Raw genomic sequence first — 23752 nt, 5'->3', positions numbered from 1 at the left:
AAACTATGTCTTGAGAAGAAAAAAAAAAGATTACCCCAGGTTGCATATTGAGATCCTGTTTCAAGGAGAGAATGGGAAGTAAGGAGGATATGGTGGGCAAACTAGAATTCCTTCTGCATGCATTTCTGTTCATTAGCTGAAGAAGCCACAGAGGGCCTGATGAATCTGAGTCCTTCTGCCATGAAGAACCTCCTGCACCACATCCTCAGTGGCAAAGAGTTTGGAGTGGAACGAAGTGGTAAGACCCAAGCGCTGAACTTACACTTCAGGGTACTTCATTTTAATTTTCCATTTTAGGATGTTTCCTTCTAACAGAGGGTATCTTGGCTCCCAAATAAATAAAACTTAAATGGATAAAACATTTAAAAGCAAAGCTATCTTTTGGAACAAGATTTGCAAACTAAAAGACAAATTCAATTTAAGAAAGATTTTGGACTGGGGAAATGGCTCAATGGGTAAAGTGCTTGCCACACACACTTGATGACCTGAGTTTGGATCTATCACTTCTACAAAATCTGGGCTCAGTATCTTGTGTCTGTAATCCTAGTTCACCCTTGTCCTAGTTTGCCTATATCAGTGTGGTAAACACCATGACCAAAAGCAACTTGCAGTGTATACTTTGGGTTTTTGAAGCATTATTCTTTTAAAGAAGGATAACAAGAACCTAACAAAGTTTTTTTTTTTAAAAAAAAGGATTATCTCCTATATTTAATTATTAATGTTGAGTTTTTTTTTTTCAAGACAGGATGGCCAGACTTCAGCATGTTTTGTTTTAGAAGTCTGTTGTGTCCTTACATGGCTACCAGGGACATATCTGACTGGGGTGATGAGGTAGTGAAGAAAAGACAAATATGTACAGACACACAGACACAGAAAAGCTGAAAGCAGTGGATTGGACTCTGACGGAGAAACCACAGCATCCCCAAAGCTCATTATATTTACTATATACAGTTGAACCGAGAGGTGTGGTTATTGCACACAACTGAACAAGGAGGCAGGTCTAGCTAAATCTCCATAGGAGCAGTCTTAAGGCTGTAAACATCTGGGAAAAAAAAACTAAGGTGGACATTTTCTGCAAACACTATCGATATTCCCATTCAGATCACCAAGGAGGACTTTTCTGTCGCTGTAAACCTCACCTGGGGAATGCTGTAACACATCCCAGCCACGGAGCTAAGTATTGAAATACTTGCCATGTCACTGTCAACAGCACACGTTCACTTAGGAGTTCCTCCACTTGCCACAAAAGTTAAAAAGCAGGAGCTGAAGAGACAGCACAGTGGCTACAAGTACTCACTGCTCATCTAGAGGATCCAAGTGCAGTTCCCAACACTTGTGTACAGCAGCTCACAACTGCCTTTAACTCCAGCCACGGGATCCAACTCCCTCTTCTGCACATATGTGGCATACATTTATGTATATACATGCATGTGCATGCGTGCACACACACATAAGAATAATGAAAATAAAATTTTTACGTTAGAAAATAATATTCCTCAGGCAGGAAGTATTTCTAAAATGCAGATTCTGAATTAGTAGGCCAGATATGGGACCTGTGGTGCTAATGATACTGGTCCAAGAACTACACTGAAACAGCAAGGTTGCACTAGGATTTTTTAAGTTTAATAAATAAATAAATAAATAAATAAATAAGAATTTAGACTTAAAAAAATAAAAATTACAGAAAAAAGAAAGATGCACATGTAAGTCTTTTTAACATGGCAGAGAAAATTAGACAGGTTCTTTTTTAATCTCTCATTCTGTACAGTTCGTCCCATTGATTCAAATGTGAGTCCTGCTATTTCCATCCATGAGATCGGTGCTGTTGGAGCAACAAAAACAGAACGCACTGGAATCATGCAGTTAAAAAGTGAGATAAAGCAGGTAATATATAACCTGAAAAAATTTGATGTAGTCATAATTAATAATATTCTTAGCTTGGTGTGATGGTGCATGCCTATAACCCCAAATGCAGGGCATAGAAGTTGGAGGAGCAAGAGGTCAAGGGTCAAGGTGCGACAGCCTCAGCTAGAAAGCAAGATGAAGGCCTGTCCAGAATCCTGGAGATGCTGTCCAAAAACAAAATCAAAACCAAAACATTATTTTAGAATCAAACTTTGTTAGAATAATTTATTTAGTTTCATATCCTCGGTGTAACTTGAACCATTTATTTTTCAGGTGGAATTTCGTAAACTGTCTGTCTCTACTGAGAGTCAGGTGAAACGACAAGAGATCTTTTAACATTAACTGGCCTTTACTTACCCTTTTAGAATCAGACATTGTTGCACTAATTTATTTAGTTTCATATCCTCAGTATAACTTGAACCATTTATTTTTCAGGTGGAATTTCGTAAACTGTCTGTCTCTACTGAGAGTCAGGTGAAACAACAAAGACTTTTTAAACATATTTCAAGCAGCCTTCAATTCCATATAGCATGCATGATTATGAGCTTTCCACAAGTAATAACAAGCCATGGAATCTCCCTCATAGCTACTATTTCTAGATAGCTTTCCCCTTTTTCTGGATCAAATGACTTAATTTTTGGAGGAATTGTCGCTGGCAACAGATAACAAGAAACCCTGGGTTCCCTTATTACAAGTATTGTGTAATTTATAATGGATTTTCTTTATAAAAGTGATAGACTTCCTGCTTTTAAGAATAGCTAGTTGGAGAAATAGATCAGCAATTAGGAGCACTGGTTGCTCTTGCAGAGAACCTGGTTTTCTTTCTTAGCACCCACATACTGGCTCCCAACGGTCTGCAACTCCAGTTCCAGGAGATTTGGTGCTGTCTTCCACTGCATGCACATGGTACACAAATGTATATGCAGACAAAATACTCATACGCATAAAACAAAAATAAATCTTTTTTAAAATGGGGGCCAAAAAGATGTCTTAGTGGTTAAGAATACTTGCTGCCAGGTTCAGTTCTCAGTACATCCGTGGTGGCTCACACCTGTCATTAACTGTAGTTCAGAATATCAGGTGTCCTCTTCTGGCTCTATAAGCACCAGGAATACATAATACTACAATATGTACATGCAGGTAAAACATGCATACACAGACATTTTAAAAATATATTAGTCCTTCAAAATTTAAAAAATGGTATTCCAGGTGGTGGTGGCCCACACCTTTATCCCAAGCAGTCAGGAGGCAGAGGCAGGTGAATCTCTGAGTTCAAGGCCAGCCTGGTCTACAAAGAGAGAGTTCCAGGACAGCCTGGGCTACACAGAGAAACAATGTCTCAAAAGAAAGGTACTAGAGAGGATACCAGATTAGATGAAGGCTTTGTTTTTAATCTCTTTTGGCGGGGTTAACATGTGCAGAGCCCTGGGTTTCATCCCAAACACTATAAAAATAAATGACAGGGTGGTTTTATGAGATTTCTAACTACTATAGGAGAGAACCATTAAATGATACATATATATGAAGAGGAGGAACAGCTGCACAGGACTAGGAATCAATAGGAGTCACCAAACGATATGGCCTTTCACTGTAGGAAACAATGACTTAGTGCATTAGTCAAAGAAATACCTAATAGCTTTTAAAATTCTGGAAAATCATAGTATTTTAAGATGTCCAAGTTGAGAAGGTGCTAATTTAATCCCGTCTAGTAGTGCTACTTTCTTACCATTTGAGAATTTTGCACGTGCATATAGTACATTTTGATCAAGTCTGATCTCAGTCCTTCCCTTCCACCTTCTCCATGTGCCCCTCCTCTCACAACTTCATGTACTATTTTTTTCAAACCCATTGAGTCCACTGAGTACTGCTAGTGGGGCGGGGGTTTGTATGGCTGTCTACTGAAGCATGAGCAGCCTTTTAGGGGCCCCATCCATAAAGGGAACTGACGTTTCTTCCCCCAGCAGCCATCAACTACCAATAGCTCATCTGAGAGTGGAGTTTCTGAGCCCCTCCCTTTCCACGCTTAGATTTTGGCAGACTTGATTTTATGCATGGTATGAGTTCATGTGTTCAACAGCTGTGTCATTTCTGGAAAACATTGTTCCACGGTGTTCTTTAATCTTTCCACTCTCTCCTCTGCAGTGATCCCTGAGCCTTGAGAGTGTATATATAATATAGATGTCCCGTTCAGGGCTGAGCACTCCACGGTCTCTTATTCTCTTCATGAGACCCAGATGTGGGTCTCTATATTAACCACCACCTACTGTAAAAAGAAGCTTCTTGCACTAATCTTGGAATGAACATGAGTACTTAGGGTGTAGTCTGATGCTATGTCCATTTAGACAGATGATGGTAGTAAGTTCTCTCCTAGGGCCTATGACCTAAAGACTATACTTGCAGAGATCGTTTCTGTACTTATTAATAGCACTTCTTAAGAAAGACTTAAAACCCCTTCTGCTTTCAAAGTGGAATTATAGTAGCCTACACATTAAAAATATCATGGATAGAAGAGGCAAAATAGATATTTTGTTTCTTTTAAAAGGGGGCCCTGAAGTCATTTAGGAGAATATGCCAGTGCTTGAAGCCTACTTTTGAAGAAAACTTGAGTACTTTTCTTAAATATCATCTGGCGTTCATATTTTATACAAGGAAAGATTGTAATAAGAAGATGGCCTGGAGAGATGGCTCAGTGGTTAGGAGCACTGGCTGCTCTTCCAGAGAACCTGGGTTCAATTCCCAGCACCCATATAGTATCTTACAGTCTGTTACTCCAGCCTCCGAGATGCTGGCACCTTTTTCTGGCCTCTATGGGGACTGTATGCATGTGGTACACAGACATACATGTATGTGAAACACATCCATACTCATAAAATAAAAATATCAAAAATAGTTTAAAAGAAAAAAGGAGCTACTCTGTTCATGTTACAGTTTTTGCCAGGAAATTTTAATTACCTGAATTTTCTCCTATTTGAGAGTGGAAAGGACAGCTTTAGTGCTGAAAAGTTCTTCATCGATGTGATTAGTTAGTGATCCTAGTTTGGGTTGACAGTGAAAATAGTTTGGGGGTTTGTTTTGTTTTCTTGTGACAAGGTCTCTCTATGTAGCCTGGCAGTCCTGGAATAAACTCTGTAGACCAGGCTGGCTTCCTACCTCTGCCTCCAAAGTTCTAGAATTAAAGGCATGTAACATCACACCCAGCTCACATTATAGTTTTTATAGATATCCAGTGTTATTATAAATTCTTTATGTGATTGGAACTCAAAAGTCCATGATGAAAATGATGGTAAACTTGACCTTTCCAACTACTTGAAGGTTTTCTCCTACATATTTACTACCTATAGGTCTTCAAAGGGGCTATAATATAGAGGACAGAGCCTAGCTTGTCATTGCTTTCCTATTTTATAGCATTGCTTTTCATCCTTACCTGCCCATCTGGTATTTTGTATTTTTTCCTGCCAATTCCCAGTACTCTTAATTTATAGGTGAAGATATTTCAGGGTAGTTTTTACTTATTTTATTCTTTGCCATGGCATTTGGAGTAAGCATATTTTATTGGCTTTTTTTATAACATGCTGGCTAATTACTTAAATTGTCTGTAGTTTAATAATATTAATAATTTTTTAAACAAATAATTGTTGCCTTGCCTCTCCCTTTAAATTTTTTATTTTCTCAATTTCTTTTATAGACCAGTGGTGGTCATCCCTCTGGTGTAGATTTGATGTCACCGTCCTTTCTGGTAACTATGTTATGTTATCTCATAACATAATCTTATGTTATCTCATGTTACATCCACAAGTGCTTTAATATGCTGTTATATGGATCATAAGAAAGTATTTGAGTATATACCAAAAAAAAAATTAGGGGCTGAAGAAATGGCTCAGTGGTTAAGAACACCTGTTGCTCTTGCAGAAGTCCTGGGTTCCATTCTCAGAACCCCATGGTGGTTCACAGCCATCTTTAACTTTCAGGTACTCCTGTGGTATGATTCATACACATAAAATAAATCTAAAACTAAAAAATCAATAATTGAAAACAAATTGATCTTGAACTAACGTGACTATAGATCAATTCCATATAAAAGGGAGGAGTCTATTTCTTTCCTAATAAGGTAGGAGAGTTCAACTCCAACCTCTCTTTTATTTCAGAAAAATAATCAATTAAAAAGTTTTGTTATGTATATATTCATTCTTTGAACCAATGAAAGTGTGCATCAGACAGTGGACTAGACAACACCAACATCATTTTGTAATGTATTTGAAAAAACCCTGTCCCAAAACGATGTGCTAGACTTTGATGACTCCCATGAGAAGCCTTACCCTCTCTGAGGAGTGTATGGGGGTGGGGCGTGGAGGGAAGGTGGGGGAGCTGGAGGAGAGGAGAGAGTGGGAACTGGGATTGGTATATAAAATGAGAAAAGATGGTTTTATTAAAAATAATTAATTTTAAAAAAAGAAAGTAAAACCAAATTTTGGTCTGTATCCTAGTGATAGTGAACTAGAAAGACTGGGCTAAGCCCCAGCAGTCTGTTCTAATATCCTCTTTAGGGATTCTGATGCACTTTTAAATTTCAAAGTTACCCTGTTGTGACTGATCCTCTAAGAAGTAATTTACTTAGTAAATGTGAACTAAATGCCAACTTTATGTCATGCACTGGAGATATAGCATTGAACAAAATGGAAATGACTCGATGAAGCTCACAATTTAGGAAGATTCTTTTCTAAACAAATTTTTTGATTTTTGTTTTTTTCTACGTTATTATAACATAATAAGCTATGAAATAATGAATTTGATTATGACATTTTCTTGTACATATAATGTACTTTTATCATCTACATTTGTCTGGTTTAAATCATAACAAGTTATGATTTAATTTCTCCCAAACTGAAGAAATTTAGGCTAAACAAAGAAGAGATCTATTGGAAATATTATTTTGAGTAACTTTAAGCAAATACCCAGCATTAAATAAGGAGGAGTTCTCCAGCTCTGTGATTTCCATGTTAATGATGACAGCATTAATGAATTTGGAAATTTAAAAAGACAAGTTATTTTCTTGGAAAATATTTCTATAATCCTTTATTTTGTGTTTATTTCTGAATCTAATCTGTCAAATAATCACTTTAACCAATTAATTTCCTCTTTTATTTAGCATAGTTTTTCAGGGTTCTTTATGTTGTTATAAATATTGCTATTTCATTCATTTTTATTGCAGAATGATAATCATTGTATTGTTACACCACATTCTCTTTATCTGTTCATCGGTTGATGGGTATCTGAATGGTTTTATGCACAGTGTTGCTATTAACCTTTATGTACAGATTTTTAAGTAGGTATGTGTCTTAGGGTATTTATTGCTGTGATAAAACACCATGCCCAAAAGCAATTTAGAGAGGATTATTTAAATTTGCATCACAATTTAATCACAGTCCATCCTTGAGGGAAGTTAGGGCAAGCTTTCAAACACAGCAGGAACCTGGAGGCAGAAGCTGATGTAGAGGCCAGGCAAGAGCGCTGCTTACTGGCTTTCTTCCCATGGAGTGTTCACCCTGCTTTCTTACATAGTTGAGGACCACCTGCCCAGGGCTAGTACCACCCACAATGGGCTGGGCCCTCTCTCAATCCCGAATTAAGAAAATGCATTATAGGCTTTCCTATAGCCTAATCTTAGGAAAGCATTTTCTTAATTAAGGTTCCCTCTTCCTGAATGACTCTTGTGTTGAGTCGACACAAAATTAACCCAAACTGTGTATTTTCATTTCTCTCAGCGTATAGTTACGTTTCCTGTCGCTGTGAAAAAAATACCTAACAAAAGTACTTACATTCACATATATACATATATAAACACTAATGGATAGATAGGATAGACTCATATAAGAGAGGACATGCAGCATTTGTATTTCTGAGTTTGGGTTACCTCAATAATTTCCAGTTATATCTATTTCCTACAAATTTTCAGAATTCATTTTTCTTTGCAGTAAAGTTCCATTGTGTGTGTGTTCCATTTTCATTATTCACTCATCAGTTGGTAGGCATCTAGCTAGATCCCGTTATCCTGCTGTGGTGGCTAGACTAGCAATAAACATGACTGCACAAGTTTATGGTGGGATGTAGAATCCTTTGCTTATATGCTCAGAAATGGTATAGCTGTGTTAAATGATAGTTGTCTTTTGTCATCTTTTGAGAAGCTGCCACAAGGATTTCCAAAGTAGCTACAGTCAATAAAGGCTCCCCTTCCCCCACCAGATCCTTGCCAGAATTTATTTATTTATTTATTCATTCATTCATTCATTCATTTGAACATTTTTTTTGAGACAGGGTTTCTCTGTATATCCCTGGCTGCCCTCACTTTATAAATCAGACTAGCCTCAAACTCACAGAGATCCACCTACCTCTACCTCTCCAGTGCTAGGATTAAAGGTGTGCGCCACCACCACCATCAGACTCTGTTTTCTTAATGATAGTCAATTAGCCAGTGACTCAGAATGTCAAAGTAGTTTTAATTTGCATTTCCCTGATTCCTTATCCATTTTAAATTGGGCTTTTTACATTTTTTGGGTTACAAGGATTCTTTTTATATTCTAAATACAGCATCCTTAGAGAATATGTGATTTGCATATATTTTCTCTTTCTGTGGATTTCCTTTACATTTCTATTTATGTTCTTTGAAGAACAAAAGTCTTCTGTTTTAACTTCCATTTTCCATTTTTTCTTATGTCATTCACATCTAAGAAATTGTTATCTAAATCAATGCCACAAAAATTTAATGCTGTTTTGGACTATACGCTATATTTTAACAATTTTATTAAAATAGCTTTAGCCCTTACATTTGGGCTATGATTGTATTAGGAGGGGGAACTCCCTAAGACCATCTCCAGCCTCAGTAATTTACTAGGAGTCACAGGATTAATCACATAATCATAAAGGTATGATTAGTACATCAAAAGGATAAACAACAAAATCAGCAAAAGAAAAGGTGCACTGGGTGAAGCCCATGGAAAACGGCACAAGATTCTAGAGCGCTCCCACAGCAGAGCCATATGGGATGCATTACAATCCCTCCAGTGCCTTGTTACAGCGTAAGTGCAGTGCTGTGCGCAGAATAGCTAAAGACCCAGCACAGAACCCAGGCTCTTTGTTTGGGACTGGTCATGAAAAGAGTCTCTGTCCGGCATATCCCCAAACTCCGGACTCCCGGGAGGAAAGCAAGTGTTAGACATAAACTGCAGAGTTGACATAGTCCCTCCAAAGGCCACATTTCCATACTCCAGCCCAAGTGCCAAACCTGTAAAAATGACTTGCAAGAACAACACTCCTGTGTTCTGGTCTGCCTTGTTGACTATTTTTAACCACTCTCAAGGGCAGGCCCCATGGCAACATAAATGTACTCCATGAGTTTTTTTGGTTTTGAGTTTTTGGTGTTTTGTTTTTCTGTGGATGTAATGTTTTGTTTGGTGTGGGGTTTTTGTCTTACTCGTCTTTTGCTTGTTTTGATTTTCCTTTTTGTGGTTTTATTTGTCTCAGGGCTTTTTGTCTTTTTCCCCCCAAACAATTCCTTTGAGCTCTCATATTTGCATACGGTGTGCAAAAGAGTGCAGCTTCATTCTTTAGCATGTGGATGGCCACTTATTCAGCACCATTCGTTTCAAACACAATTTTTCTCCCTTCTAATCCTCTCGGAACTTTTAGTGCCTTCACTGTCGTCCATCGTGGACTATTAACCCTCTGGAACCAGAGCCCCATTAAATGCTTACTTTTATAAGTTGCCATGGTCACAGTGTTTTATCATAGCAATAGAAAAGTAGCATACGGAGACTTATGTTAAAAGTCATAGACAGGTAGAAGTTAGATTAAAGCTGATAAACAGACAATGTCTTGTATTATTGGTATTTTTATCATTGCTACTCTGAATCACCAGAGTACTTTACAAAATGATTGTACATTTCCCCAGGGAAGAGCACAATAGTTAATTATCCACTATCAAATGGTCAGTCCTAAAACATACATTCGAGTAACATTATACAGACTGAATAGGTTGTATTTTTTATTGATTTTATTGAACTATGCATTTTTCTTTGCTTCCTTTACCTCTCCCCTCCCCTGCAACCCTCTCCCAAGGTCCCCATGCTCCCAGTTTACTCAGGAGATCTTGTCTTTTTCTACTTCCCATGTAGATTAGATCTATGTAAGTCTCTCTTAGGGTCCTCATTGTTGTCTAAATTCTCTGGGATTGTGGTTTGTAGGCTGGTTTTCTTTGCTTTATGTTTAAAAACCACTTATGAGTGAGTACATGTGATAATTGTCTTTCTGTATCTGGGTTACCTCACTCAAAATAATGTTTTCTAGATCCATCCATTTGCCTGCAAAATTCAAGCTGTTGTTATTTTTTTCTGCTGTGTAGTACTCCATTGTGTAAATGTGGCACACTTTCCTTATCCATTCTTCGGTCGAGGGGCATATAGGTTGTTTCCAGGTTCTGGCTATGACAAACAGTGCTGCTATGAACATAGTTGAGCATGTGTCCTTGTGGCACAATTGAGCATCCTTTGGATATATACCCAAGAGTGGTATTACTGTGTCTTGAGGAAGGTTGTTTCCTAATTTTCTGAGAAATCACCACACTGACATCCAAAGGGACTGTACCAGTTTGCACTCCCACCAGCAGTGCAGGAGTGTTCCCTTTTCCCCACAACCTCTCCAGCATAAGTTGTCATCAGTGTTTTTGATCTTGGCCATTCTTACAGGTGTAAGATGGAATCTCAGAGTTGTTCTGATTTGCATTTCTCTGATGACTAAGGATGTTGAACATTTCCTTAAGGGTCTTTCAGCCATTTTAGATTCCTCTGTTGAGAGTTCTAGAGCAGGTTGTATTTTATATTTAGGATACATATATGTATATGATGACAATTAAAAAGAGGCCACCAATTTGAAAAGGAAGCAAAGAGGGCCATATGGGAGGCTTTGAAAGGAGAAAATGGAAGGGGGGAATGAAGTAATTATACTATAATCTCAACAAATAAATGAAATAATTTTAAATGTTTATACAGTCTTACAACACTGCAAGCTGTAGTCGCGTCATTACTTTGGCTCTTTCATGTGCTTTCTCGTTTTATAGAGTATTTACTATTCTCTTTGCTATATGTTAGAATGTGCAGGTTTTCGATTTAAAATATAACGGTTATGATACTTGATCATAGGGGCAGTGATCACTTTGGATTTACTTTTTTGTCTTCTCCCAAGTCACCTGCAGCCTGTATTGCTGCAAGTAGTGGATCCTTTCCTACTGTGGATGGTCAACAGACATCTAAAGATAGTCGTCAAGGTCAATGGCAACGGCGGAGAAGACTAGATGGAGCACTAAATAGAGTACCAATCGGATTTTATCAAAAAGTATGGAAAATTTTGCAAAAAGTGAGTGCAACACAGTGTTGTTCTTTATTCCCCTCTTAAAAATCGTGAATCTGTCTTGCTGTGGCATAACCATTACATGACAAACACAGGAAAAATTGATTTATCACTGTGGCATTATTAATAATTTACTCTATTGTCCTTATTGTATTTTTTCTTTTTCTTTTGTTTTCTTTCCCCATTCTGGTATTTTTGAGACAGGGTTTCTCTGTAGCTTTAGAGCCTGTCCTGGAACTCACTCTGTAGACCAGGCTGGCCTCGAGCTCACAGATATTCACCTGTCTCTGCCTCCCAAGTGCTGGGATTAAAGGTATGAGTCACCATTACCCGGGGGTATTGTTTCTGAATAAGGTTTTAAAAATCAGAACCTCTCTGTTTGGGGCCATAGTTGAGCATTGTGGGATTTTACACTGTATTTGCTGCCAGTCAATAATGTGATGCTGTGGCTCGCTTTCTTTGTTATTATTATGAGAGTGGAAATGTTATTTGCAGCTCTAAGCTATTCATATCCATTGTCACTACCAAAAGTAGGTGGAAGCAAGAACGGTAGCACATGCCTTTAGTCCCAATACTCCGGAGGCAGAGGCAAGTTGATCTTCGAGAAATCCTGTCTCGACAAAGAAAACAACAAACAAACAAAACAGTGAAGTATATGGGGAGTTTGCAGAAGTTGCTCTTACTGATATTTTTTCTTAGATGAAAACCACTAAAGTAATAAAAAGCTGCAATGATACTAGCAGTTAAAGAACACTCTTGTTTTATTGTTAATTTTTTATATTTAATCATTTTATATATGTGTGTGTATACACACACATACATACATGCATGCATTCATGTGTGTGCGCATATGTGGTACCAACAGAGGACAGAAGATGGCATTGGATCCTTTGGAACTAGAGTTAGAGGAAGTTGGTTGTGAGCCATCATGTGGGTACTGGAGACTGAACTTGAGTCTTCTGCAAAAGTAGTAAGTGCTCTTAACCTTTGAGCCAACTCTCCAGCTCTGATTTACTTATTTGGAGACAGGGCTTTGTTATTGTCCAGGCTGGCCTCCAATTCAAGAACAAGTACAAATGGCTCACGTACATTAATATCTACTGTGAGTCATGTCCGGCAGCCTCAGTCTCTTGAAGGCCTATCTATTTTCTTAAAAATGTGTGTGTGTGTGTGTGTGTGTGTGTGTGTGTGTGTGTGCATGATCGTGCACATGCACACTATGGTAGGAAGCACATACCATAGCATACATGTGAAGGTAGGAGTACAACTTTGTGGAGTAGGTTCTCCCTTTCCTCCCTTGCTTGGGATTATGGGAGTAATCTCTTTTTATTGGACTTGCTTGGCTGTTGGCAAGTACTTTTTATCTGTCAAGTCATCTTGCCAGGCCTTGAAGGCCTCCTGGTAATGACTCTGGGACCTGCATGATACTCTTCTAGGTGGTCTCTGAATCTGGTGTCTAGTCTATCCCAGAAAGATCGACCCTGCCCACTCCACTACCCTAAGAAGAGGATGAACTATGGTAGTCCCATCCTGAATCTTGGCACTTAGAAATCATGAACCCATTCTTGGGCACATGGACTATAGGACCTCCAGCTGGCCTGTGGTTGCTCAAATCATAACCTTATTAATATGAAGTCTCTCCTTCTTGCCTCCCAGCTCTTACTTTGTCTCTGGTCATAACATGTTTTTCTACCTTGCAGTGTCATGGACTTTCTGTGGAAGGTTTTGTTCTTCCTTCTTCAACCACAAGGGAGGTAAGATTCTGTCCTTTACATATATATGATGGAAAGCTCACCTGTCTGAAATATTTCAGTTATCAATTATGAAATTGATATTTATTGAATTTATATTATTGAAACTAAATTTATCAATTAGATTTCAAAGAAACAGACTTATCCTTTTATGAATCAATTATAATGGTATATTATTTGTGTTTTAATAAATAAAGATGAGAGGGCAAAGCAGTCATACTAGTGAGCCATACAGCCCAGGCAGTAGTGGCACACACTTTTAATCCCAGGACTTGGGAGATAGTCACAGGGATCTCTGTGTCAAGGCCACCCTGGGCTAAGTGAGATTGAATCTGTCTAAAAGAGAAACAGAGCTCACACAGCACTTGGGATCGCACACCATTAATCCCAGCACTAGGGAGGTGCAGACAGGAGTGATATGGCTGGGCAGAGAGAGGAATGTAAAGGGGAAGACACAGGAACTCAGTGGAGTCTGAGCATTGGGGTGCAGAGCACTGCAGGATCACCCCTTTGTCTGAGCCTTGGTAGAGGTAAGAGCTCTCTAGTGGCTGGCTGCTTTGCTTTTCTGATCTTCAGCTTGAATCCCAGTATCTGTTTCTGGGTTTTTACTACTCGTGCTACAGTCAATTGACTGTAAAATGCATGAAGGAGGTAAAAATGGAATGGGAATATTAGACGATAATAATATGGTTCTAGTTTTGCTGAGCGAGCATGAGGACTTGAGTTTGCATCCCAGCACCCATGTAAAATAAAAATGGGCATGGCTGTGCAAGCCTGTAATGCCAACAATGAGATGTAGTAACAGGTGCATTGCAGGTGCTTGCTGGCCAGTTAGTCTAGCTGAAATGGAATACTCCAGGTTCAGTGAGAGACCCTGCCTCAAAAAAAAAAAAAGATGGAAAACAATTAAGAAAAGCATCTCATGTCAGCTTCTGGCTTCCACATTTACCAACCTACACACATGTATATAACACACACATACACACCATAAACATGGATAATTATTTGTTTTATTAATAAGAATAGCTTTTTGCAATGACTAAGTTTTTCTACATGAGACTGGGAGTTGGAGAAGGCAAAAAGGCTACAAACGTAAGAATGAATGGCTTCCTATATTGTCCCATCTGTTTCACCCCAACCTTTCTCCAATAGGATACTTGTAGACCTGTGCTGATATTGACATCTAATCGTATTTTAGAGCAGTAGTTCTCAACCTTCCTAATGCTGCCACCCTTTAATACAGTTCCTCATGTTGTGGTGACCCCCAACCATAAAATCATTTTTGTTGCTATTTCATAATTGTAATTTTGTAAGTTATGAATTATAATGCAAATATCTGCTATGTGATCCCTGTAGTAGACTTTCTTGGACTGCCAGCCCCCAAGTCATGACATGGAGACTTATTATTAATTATGAATGCTAAAGCCTTAGTTTATGCTTTTCCCACTAGCTCTTGTAATAACCTGTTTCTCTTCATCTGTGTTTTGCCTCAGGGCTTTTTACCTTTCTTTCATTCTGTATGTCCTACTTTTCATGCTTCTGCATCTGGCTGGCTGGTGATGTTTGACTGGGTGGCCCTGATGTCTCCCTCTCTTTCTCTATAATTCTCATTCTTTCCCTACTTTCCTCTCCCTCCTCCATCCTCCCTCTCCTTCCCTCCTGTCTCCGTCCTCCCACTCCCTCCTCCCTCTCTCTCTTCCCTCCTTTCTCTTCCTCCTCTCTCTCCCTCTCCAGCCTAGATCTCTCCTCCTACTTATTCTCTCTGCCTGCCAGTCCTGTCTGTCTCTCTTCTGCCTAGCTATTGGCTGTTCAGCTTTTTATTAGACCAATCAGATGCCTTGGGCAGCCAAAGCAATACATCTTTACGCTGTTAAATGCAGCATAAACAAATATAACACACCTTCACATAGTTAAAGTAATATTCCACAACAGAGCCCTCCCCAAGGTCACTACCCACAGGTTGAGAACCACTGTATTAGAGTAACTTTCTTTCCCAACTTAGTGAATTAGAGTTTCCAGAGAGGAAACTTAAGCATTTGTAATTTTTTAATCTATAGACTAACACTGATAAATAATCATGGTAGGAAGACATTGCCATGAAACACAGACACTGGTTATCAGATGTTTTGGTATTTTGTACTAACAAGCTAGGACTAGTAAGTTTAGAAAGTATAAAATTCTCAAAAACTGGTGGTGGTGCAGTATCAGCTGCATGTGCCAGGACTGAATGCTAGTATAATGTCTTAGGCCTCTACTGTTGCATACAAGCCTTTTGTGTAACAAAGAACACCACACTGCCTGCGTAAACAGTTGTATTCTGTGCATTTAAACAGTGTTGAAATATTAATTGTAAAAATGTAAACCTAATACCTTTAAGAGTCTTCAAAGAACTTTCACATTATTTGATTTTTCAGTTCAATTTTGTAAGACACCTAAGAAGAGAATGTCTTTCTCAGAAAGTTTATAGATAAGGAAACAAGCTTAGAGATTTCCAAGATATGCAAAGTCATTTGCTCCTGATACAAGTTTTTAACCTGTCTTTAGACTCCAAATATACTTGCTTCTATAGAATATAAACAATACAATTTTACCAAAAAGCATTTCTCCGTCTACTTTACCCCAAAATAACTGCAGTTAAAATTTTTTAAATTTTTAAAATGTGCATGAGGGTTTTGCCTGCATATAGGTATGTGCACCACATGCATGCCTGGTCCCGGTGGAAGTCAGATGGAGTTGTAAGCCACCTGAAATGGGTGATGGAATTGAACTCAGGTTCTCTGGAAGAGCAATCAGTGCTCTTAACCACTGAGCCATCTCTCCAGCCCCATAACTGCATTTCTTTTCTTTTTTTTATTCATTTATTAAAGATTTCTGTCTCTTCCCCACCACCGTCTCCCATTTCCCTCCCCCTTCCCCAATCAAGTCCCCCTCCCTCGTCAGCCCAAAGAGCAATCAGGGTTCCCTGCCCTGTGGAAAGTCCAAGGACCACCCATCTCCATCCAGGTCTAGTAAGGTGAGCAACCAAACTGCCTAGGCTCCCACAAAGCCAGTACGTGCAGTAGGATCAAAAACCCATTGCCATTGTTCTTGAGTTCTCAGTAGTCCTCCTTGTTCACTATGTTCAGCGAGACCGGTTTTATCCCGGGCTTTTTTCAGACCCAGGCCAGCTGGCCTCGGTGAGTTCCCTCTAGACCATCCCCATTGTCTCAGTGTGTGGGTGCACCCCTCGCGGTCCTGAGTTCCTTGTTTGTGTGTTCTCTCCTTCTGCTCCTGATTTGGACCTTGAGATTTCAGTCCGGTGCTCCAATGTGGGTCTCTGTCTCTGTCTCCTTTCATCGCCTGATGAAGGTTAATATTCAGGAGGATGACTATATGTTTTTCTTTGGGTTCTCCTTCTTATTTAGCTTCTCTAAAATCACGAATTATAGGCTCAATGCCCTTTATTTATGGCTAGAAACCAAATATGAGTGAGTACATCCCATGTTCCTCTTTTTGGGTCTGGCTTACCTTACTCAGGATAGTGTTTTCTATTTTCATCCATTTGCCTGCAAACTTCAAGAAGTCCTTGTTTTTTACTGCTGAGTAATACTCTAATATGTATATATTCCATACTTTCTTCATCCATTCTTCCATTGAAGGGCATCTAGGTTGTTTCCAGGTTCTGGCTATTACAAACAGTGCTGCTATGAACATAGTAGAGCATATACTTTTGTTGTATGATAAGGCCTCTCTTGGGTATATTCCCAAGAGTGGTATTGCTGGGTCCAGGGGTAGGTTGATCCCGAATTTCCTGAGAAACCTCCACACTGCTTTCCAAAGTGGTTGCACGAGTTTGCATTCCCACCAGCAATGGATGAGTGTACCCCTTTCTCCACAACCTCTTCAGCAAAGTCTATCATTGGTGTTTATTTTCGCCATTCTGACAGGTGTAAGATGGTATCTTAAAGTTGTCTTGATTTGCATAAGTGCATTTCTTAAGGTCCGTTTTATTCTAACAGTCTGTAGCTACTTCACATAATTCTACTCTATCTATCTATCTATCTATCTGTCTATCTATCTATTTATATCATTTCAAGTTTGACTTCAGTGCTTTCTCTCTGGGTCATAGATTTAGTCTCATAAATAGCTTCATAAAGCCTCATGAAGTTACTATAGTATGTCATAATTTATGTGTTTATTGCCATGTTTAGGTTATGTCAAGTTTCACATGTGTGACTGATGCTCCCATAAACATTAGTACACATGGAGCTTTTTCTTCTCTGGATTATTCCCTTAGGACAAACTCCCATAAATAATATTCTGGGTTAGAGGGCATTGATACTTTTATGACTCTTGTTATACATTACCAGATTGTGCCAATTTACACCATTCCATTAAAGGGCTGCAGTTACCGGACTTTTTACTGCTTTTCAAAGAAAAGGTTTGCTATTCTTGGGTGATGGGATTCTAGAAATTGATTTTCACTTTTTCTATCACAGATGACCCCAGGCGAGATTAAATTCTCTGTCCATGTGGAGTCTGTCCTGAATCGTGTGCCTCAACCAGAGTACCGCCAGCTTCTGGTTGAAGCCATCCTTGTCCTTACCATGCTGGCAGATATTGAAATTCATAGCATTGGAAGCATCATTGCTGTGGAAAAAATCGTACACATTGCCAATGACTTGTTCCTTCAAGAACAGGTAGGCTGCCTAATGTGGTGCACACTGCAGTCACAGCATCCGGGAGTTGCAGGCAGGAGGATTGGGAATTCAAGGCTAGCCTCAGCTATATAGTGAATTCAAGACCAGATTGGGCTACATGATACCCAGAACATACAACAAATGTTTCCTTCTCTTACCCACTGTGAGAGAAGACAAAAGTATCCAAAATTTTCTAAACAGTCCTAGTTTTAAGTGTTCTGGGATATTATCAGGCCACATATGAGAAAATATAAACCATTTTAGACATAGACTTGAGATTTAGAATGTCTACAGTGTTTGTGAATTAAGGTGGTTTAGAAAGAAATAGAACCAAATACGATATGAAGGAATACAAGCCAAAATGAGCAGTACTAGAAGGTGGACGTCCCAGTGTAGTTCTGCTGGGTTATCTCCAAGTGTTAACATTATTTCTGTTACTAACAGACATAAATCATTTAATCAATTATTGATATTTCATTTTCAAAAATGCTTTATAATAGAAAATTCTAAATAGTAATTAAAATAATTTAGAGTCTAGTGGCAAATGCCATGTGTAGAAATTCATATCCATCCTTCGTAACCCTAAGCCCCCTCTGCTTATACAGCCAAAGAATAGGCAATGGGAAGGAAGCTCTGAGGTGTATTCATCAGAGTTTGGCGTGGTAGGATTGGTAACCTTTTCTTCCCACTGTTTTCCCATCTTTTAAAACCAAATAGAAAACCCTTGGTGCAGATGACGTCATGTTGGCAAAGGATCCTGCATCTGGCATCTGTACTCTTCTGTATGACAGCGCACCCAGTGGCAGATTTGGCACAATGACCTACCTCTCCAAGGCAGCTGCTACCTACGTGCAGGAGTTTCTGCCACACAGCCTCTGTGCTATGCAGTGAGGGCTGTGGGTTCTGGCTGCTGGAATCCTTTCAGCATCTGGTCCCTGTGTTGGTTGATTGTGCATGGAACTGAAATGTTAACACCTGACCACTCCCCATCCCTCCCAAGAAGAGAGAACTTTGCTGATAATCTCACTACTTTTGAAGAAAAGAACCCTCACTTGGAGACTCACTCCAGTGTAAAGGTTCAACTGGGTCTACAATCACTATCCCTGCTTCTTTTATGATTCAGAAATGTCTGCATGTGTTTTTACTCTGTAGAACTGTTACCAGCTTAGTTTTCTAACTCCTTTTGAAGAACAGGTATTAATAAGTTATTCTGAAGCCCTTATTCTTATTTCTGGACTTCCTTTCTTTTTTGTGTATATGAGTGGTGGGTCTTAATTGGGTCATTATTTCAAGAGAGTAGATGCTAAATTGTTGGATTTTATACTGCTGTAATTTTGAAATGTCTATTTTAAGTGCCTTAAGAAACGCCAACACCAGATCATAGCTTCCTTCTTCACTCGAAGGCTGATTCATTTTGAGTGGTGAAAATAGTTTCTTTGTCGAATATTGCCTTTTGATGTTGACCTTTCTATATCTGCCCATGTTGCCTGCTCTGTGGTGAAATATTAAAAAATATAAGCTCACATGTAAGTTTAAGGATTTCTATGTTAATACTTGAAGTCACATTTTATGAGGACTGATGCTACCAGGCACATATTTGCGGACACATGGAATAACCCAGAAAAAATGGAGCCAGGAGCCCAATTCCAGAGAGGAAGGGAAAGGGGAGGTTATGAAGGTGGTGCTCTACACACAGGGAGTCAAGAGACCACCAGAGGCAGGTAGGTTAATCCTTGCTGGAGCACAGCCCACATACAACACAGAGAATAACTGAAGCCTTGAGCAAAGAGAAACCCGGCAGTCCAGTCTGAGCACCTCTTTCCTGTTCTTTTGTTCTCCACCTCACCTATTCACACCCCGCCACACTCAAATCACTCCTCTCAGCTCCCTCCTCTCCCACATCTGTTCTTCAATTCTTTCACCTGTGTTTGTTTTCACTTCTCAATTATACTACTTATATCCTTTAATCTTGGTATCTGTGGCCAAATATCTATTGTTATACATATTTCTGTGTGTTTGGAATGGTTAAATAATTATATTTTGAGTGTGTCTGTCCATCTCTACATTTAATGGATTGAATAACCATGTGGATAACATTGCAAACCAAGCCTGGTCATACTCATTGCTAATCTGAGAACTTGAGAGGCTGAAGCAGGAGGATCGTGAGTTCAAAGCCAGCCTGGGCTACAAAGCAAGCTCCAGGCGAGCCTCAGTATGAGACCCTGTCTCGAAACATTTTAAAGCATGTTGTGTGTGAGAGGGAGCTATGCAGCTGGCCTCAGATTGACACACAAAGGATCACAAAAATATGCCTTCCATCCCATTCTCTGGTCCCATGCATAGGTAGCCTGGCTTAGCAGAGGTTTTCTTTGTTTTCCTTCTTTCTACTCGACTCCTCTTTCCCTCAGAGTTTTAAGGGTTTTCTCCCAGAACAGTAATGAGTATGATGGGGCTAGTGAACTCAAAACAGTCAGAGAATCGGGAACAGTCTTCCAGGCACACTGTCCAAGTGCAGTGAGCTAGCAAACGGGTGGTAGAAGCAAAGGCAGGGTGGCCCCCTTTCCCCTCTCGCAGTCGTGGGAACACACAGTGAGTAGCTTTCTGAGTGCATGGTTTTCTGGTCACTTTTGAGGAGAACACACAACCTGTTTGTCTCTTCACAGCCTATAAATACCCTAGTCACGGGAAGCACACCCAGCACTGCTGGTGGGAACTGCCACTCCTTCCTGGACCTCTTTTCTTCAACTGACTCCAATGCCTGCAGTTCTCTGGAGTTACTGACTTGTCTGTTGATGGAATGCCCAGGCAGTGGCATTTAATTTCTAAAGTAACTTTTCAGAAAACATTACTGGTATTTTGTTCTTTTTTGTTGTTGTTCTTATTTTTTCGAGACAGGGTTTTTCTGTGTAGCCCTTCATGTCCTGGAACTCACTCTGCAGACCAGGCTGGCCTCCAATTCACAGAGATCTGCCTGCCTCTGCCTCTCGAGTGCTGGAATTAAAGGCATGTGCACCACCACTACCTGGCTAAGTATTTTGTTCATTTTAAGAGTGTTAATATGAAGAAAGAAACATGATGGAACTTTTTACAAGCACTTTATGTCTTGAAGTTAGAATAAAGAATAAGAATTTACTATGTCTGGTGTCACTGCAAAAACCTTATATGTTTTTGTGATTGAAGCTAATTAATTACCATTTCACATAATGTTTGGATATATTATATACTCAAAGCTTATTAACTGGGTCAAATTAGAGGAGCATTTATAGACCATACATTATTATACCGCACATATGGAAAAAAACCATAGGTTTAGTGCTTTACACAGTTTACTAAAAATATAAAGTGGATTTTTACTTCATTTCAACTCTATGAGTGGTATTTCTAAACTACCAGAAAGAACTTAAAATAGTTTGTTCTTCTATTATCAGTATTTGACATAATATTGTTTAAAGTACTCTTTGGTCATTTCTGTAACAAGAGTACTTAATCCAGCAATGGCAAACAGCGTCTCTACGTCCCCTGCCTAGATAGTTTAGTTTTACCACATTCTGAGAATTTGATGCCACTAGCATGGCAAAAGTTGTACCTTTAGTCATAGCTCACAGAACTGTGTGAATGTGGATGTATATATGTCTGCATGTCAGGTGCATGTGTATTATCATGCTGGCGCGTGTGTATCATGTCAGGTGCATGTGTATCATGTCAGGTGCATGTGTATCATGTCGGGTGCTTGTGTATCATGCTGGTGCATATGCATGTGGAGGCTAAAGGTCAACCAGGGTGTTATTCCTCAGAAGCCCTCCACTTTCATCTGTTTGTAGCAGTCTCTCACTGGATCTGGGACTCACCAGATGAGGCTGACTGGGCAGTGAGCCTCAAAGATCATCCCTCCTGGGTGCCCTGCACTGAGGCAGATACCAGGCATGTGCCAGCACCATGCCCTGCTTTGGCTATGGCTGCTGGGGTTCCAGTGCAGATACTCATGCTTACACGACAAGCCATCTCCCCAGCCCCTTAATCTTTACTTTTTGTCCAGTTGAAGTAACTGCAGATTTTGGTTTGCTCAGTGGAGCCCTTATTTATACTTCCTTTCCTGGCATAAATGTTCATATCACTTTGTCATTCTCATAAGTGTTCTAGGGCCAATGATAAGACCATCTTGTATCTAGTAGAAGTCTGATTTCTTCTAAGGCTGTACCTCAAAGCCAAGAACTTGTCCTCAGATCACTAGAAGTACTTTACATCCATCAATTTAGGATAGCAGGTAAAATTTGGCATGCATATTAAAAAGTGGTTGACATAATAGTCCTTAAAATAAGTAGTATGTGAGTGCTTGCCAAATACAATAGAGCAGCTTTCCTTCACAGTCAACACTAGAGGTGGGGGAACTCACTCTAATAGTTGAAGCATACTGCACAAGATAAATTAGCTAATAAGTCACTCTTCTGGAATTTGAACCCTTGTACTAACTTTAGAGTTCTCATTCATAACAACTGTGTTCTTCAAGGAAGACATGTTAGGATATGATGGGAAATCAGGTCAGTATGTTGAAGCATCAAAGCCACTGGGGAAGTGCTCGCTCAATAGATTTCCTTTTCCTTTTCCTGCCTCTTCCAGAAAAGGGAGGCCCACAAAAGAAACTGCCCCATCCATTCTGACCTTGCAGGCTCAAACAGTACCTTTGGCAATAACAGGAGAAAGCCAGTCATGATATTGTAAAGGGCCATCACCCAGGCAAACCTCAGAGCCAGGCTTCACCCTCCTTTCTCCTCCCTTGAGTCCAGTGACTCCAAATTCAGTGTCTTGAGAAGGTCTCATTCCCAGTTCCAGGACAGTATAGGCACTAAGCAATTAGACTTGTGGAATGCTTTTGAGCTGAGTTAACCATAACCAAGCATCCAGTCACACTGTGGGACCACTGCAGGAATTACCGTCAGTTCCGGAGCATTAAGCAACACTTCACTGTGCTCCACAGCTGCGTCACCTGTGGCTTGTTTACCACGCTCGGATGCCATTTCTAGTTCGAAGGAGCTTGTGTGCTGGAGAGCGCAGCTGTCTCTGGATCGGAAAGCATATAGAACAACCCATTTCCGTGCCATCCGATTAGAGCTTAGAATGTAGGGCTTCAGTTAGCCAGTTTTTCCTTCCCTTGCCTAGGAAGGCCCAGAGCAAGAGTCACTTCCTCCCTACACTACCAGACTGTCAGTTTCACCTCTTAGTAGCACGACAGCCTCAGGCTCCTTCCATTCTGTGTGCTGACTGTGTGCTCTTCTCTCTCTTCCTAAAAAGGCAATTGTGGACTTGAAGATCCTTAGCCTGGTATGGGACAGGTCTTAATGACATCCCCTTTCTCCCTCTCCTCCCCGCTTTGGTGGGAGGGGGGGGTGTTTACACACATATGCATGGATGGAGGCCAGAGAGCAACGTCAGGTGTCTGTTTCGATCACTCTCCACCATTTTTAGAGACAAGCTCTCTCACCAACCCCGCCCTCAAGGAGATCTGCCTGCTTCTGCCATCCGAGCACCTAGATGGTAGGCAGCCGATTTTTCTGTGGGTGCTGGGGATCTGAGCTCAGGTCACCATGATTGTACAGCAGATACTTTACTGATGGAGCTAATCTTCCAGTCCCAGTTTACTTTTTAATTTTTTGAAAAGAAAATGTCTCTGCTGCTGCATCTAATAGGCCACTGTGCAGTAAGATTAGGAGAGGACTGAGACACAGTTCAGTCGGCAAAGTGCTCTTTGTGCCTGAATTCAACCTCAGACCCACATTTAAAAAACTGGGCACAGTGACACACACAATTCACAGTTGCACTGCTGGGGATGGGGATGCAGATCCCTGGGAATTGCCACCCAACCAGCGTAGACTACTCAGGTTCCAGGCCAGTAGAGACTATGTCTCCAAAAACAAAAACAACCCTGAGAAGTCATACCCAAAGGTATGATGGAGGAAGGTCATTGGTTAAAAAATAAAGAAACTGCTTGGCTGGCCCTCATAGGTTAAAACATAGGTGGGA

At 39.9% G+C, this 23752-nt stretch overlaps 1 protein-coding gene across 4 annotated transcripts in view; it reads left to right on the top strand.

Annotated features, from left to right (window-relative positions):
• The window catches only part of Phka1 (phosphorylase kinase regulatory subunit alpha 1), a 134321-nt gene extending 115064 nt beyond the window's left edge, over positions 1-19257 (top strand). Inside the window, exons 26-34 of one of the 4 annotated variants that reach the window (XM_050129892.1) lie at positions 137-238; positions 1769-1884; positions 2179-2217; positions 2341-2379; positions 5591-5641; positions 11140-11310; positions 13005-13058; positions 17534-17734; positions 18452-19257. In XM_050129892.1, coding sequence (XP_049985849.1) covers positions 137-238; positions 1769-1884; positions 2179-2217; positions 2341-2379; positions 5591-5641; positions 11140-11310; positions 13005-13058; positions 17534-17734; positions 18452-18625 — 947 coding nt within the window. In that variant the 3' untranslated portion in view covers positions 18626-19257. The remainder of the gene's footprint in view (positions 1-136; positions 239-1768; positions 1885-2178; positions 2218-2340; positions 2380-5590; positions 5642-11139; positions 11311-13004; positions 13059-17533; positions 17735-18451) is intronic. The other 3 variants (XM_050129894.1, XM_050129893.1, XM_050129895.1) reach the window with 3 other exon arrangements.
• The last annotated feature ends 4495 nt before the right edge of the window (positions 19258-23752 follow it).

Source organism: Alexandromys fortis, unplaced genomic scaffold, assembly GCF_014885135.2.
Source record: "Alexandromys fortis isolate MF-2015 unplaced genomic scaffold, M_Fortis_MF-2015_v1.1 scaffold_321, whole genome shotgun sequence".
In the NCBI taxonomy this organism is placed as follows: domain Eukaryota; kingdom Metazoa; phylum Chordata; class Mammalia; order Rodentia; family Cricetidae; genus Alexandromys; species Alexandromys fortis.
Note: the sequence above shows the minus strand (reverse complement) of the source record. Positions and strands in the feature narration are given on the sequence as shown.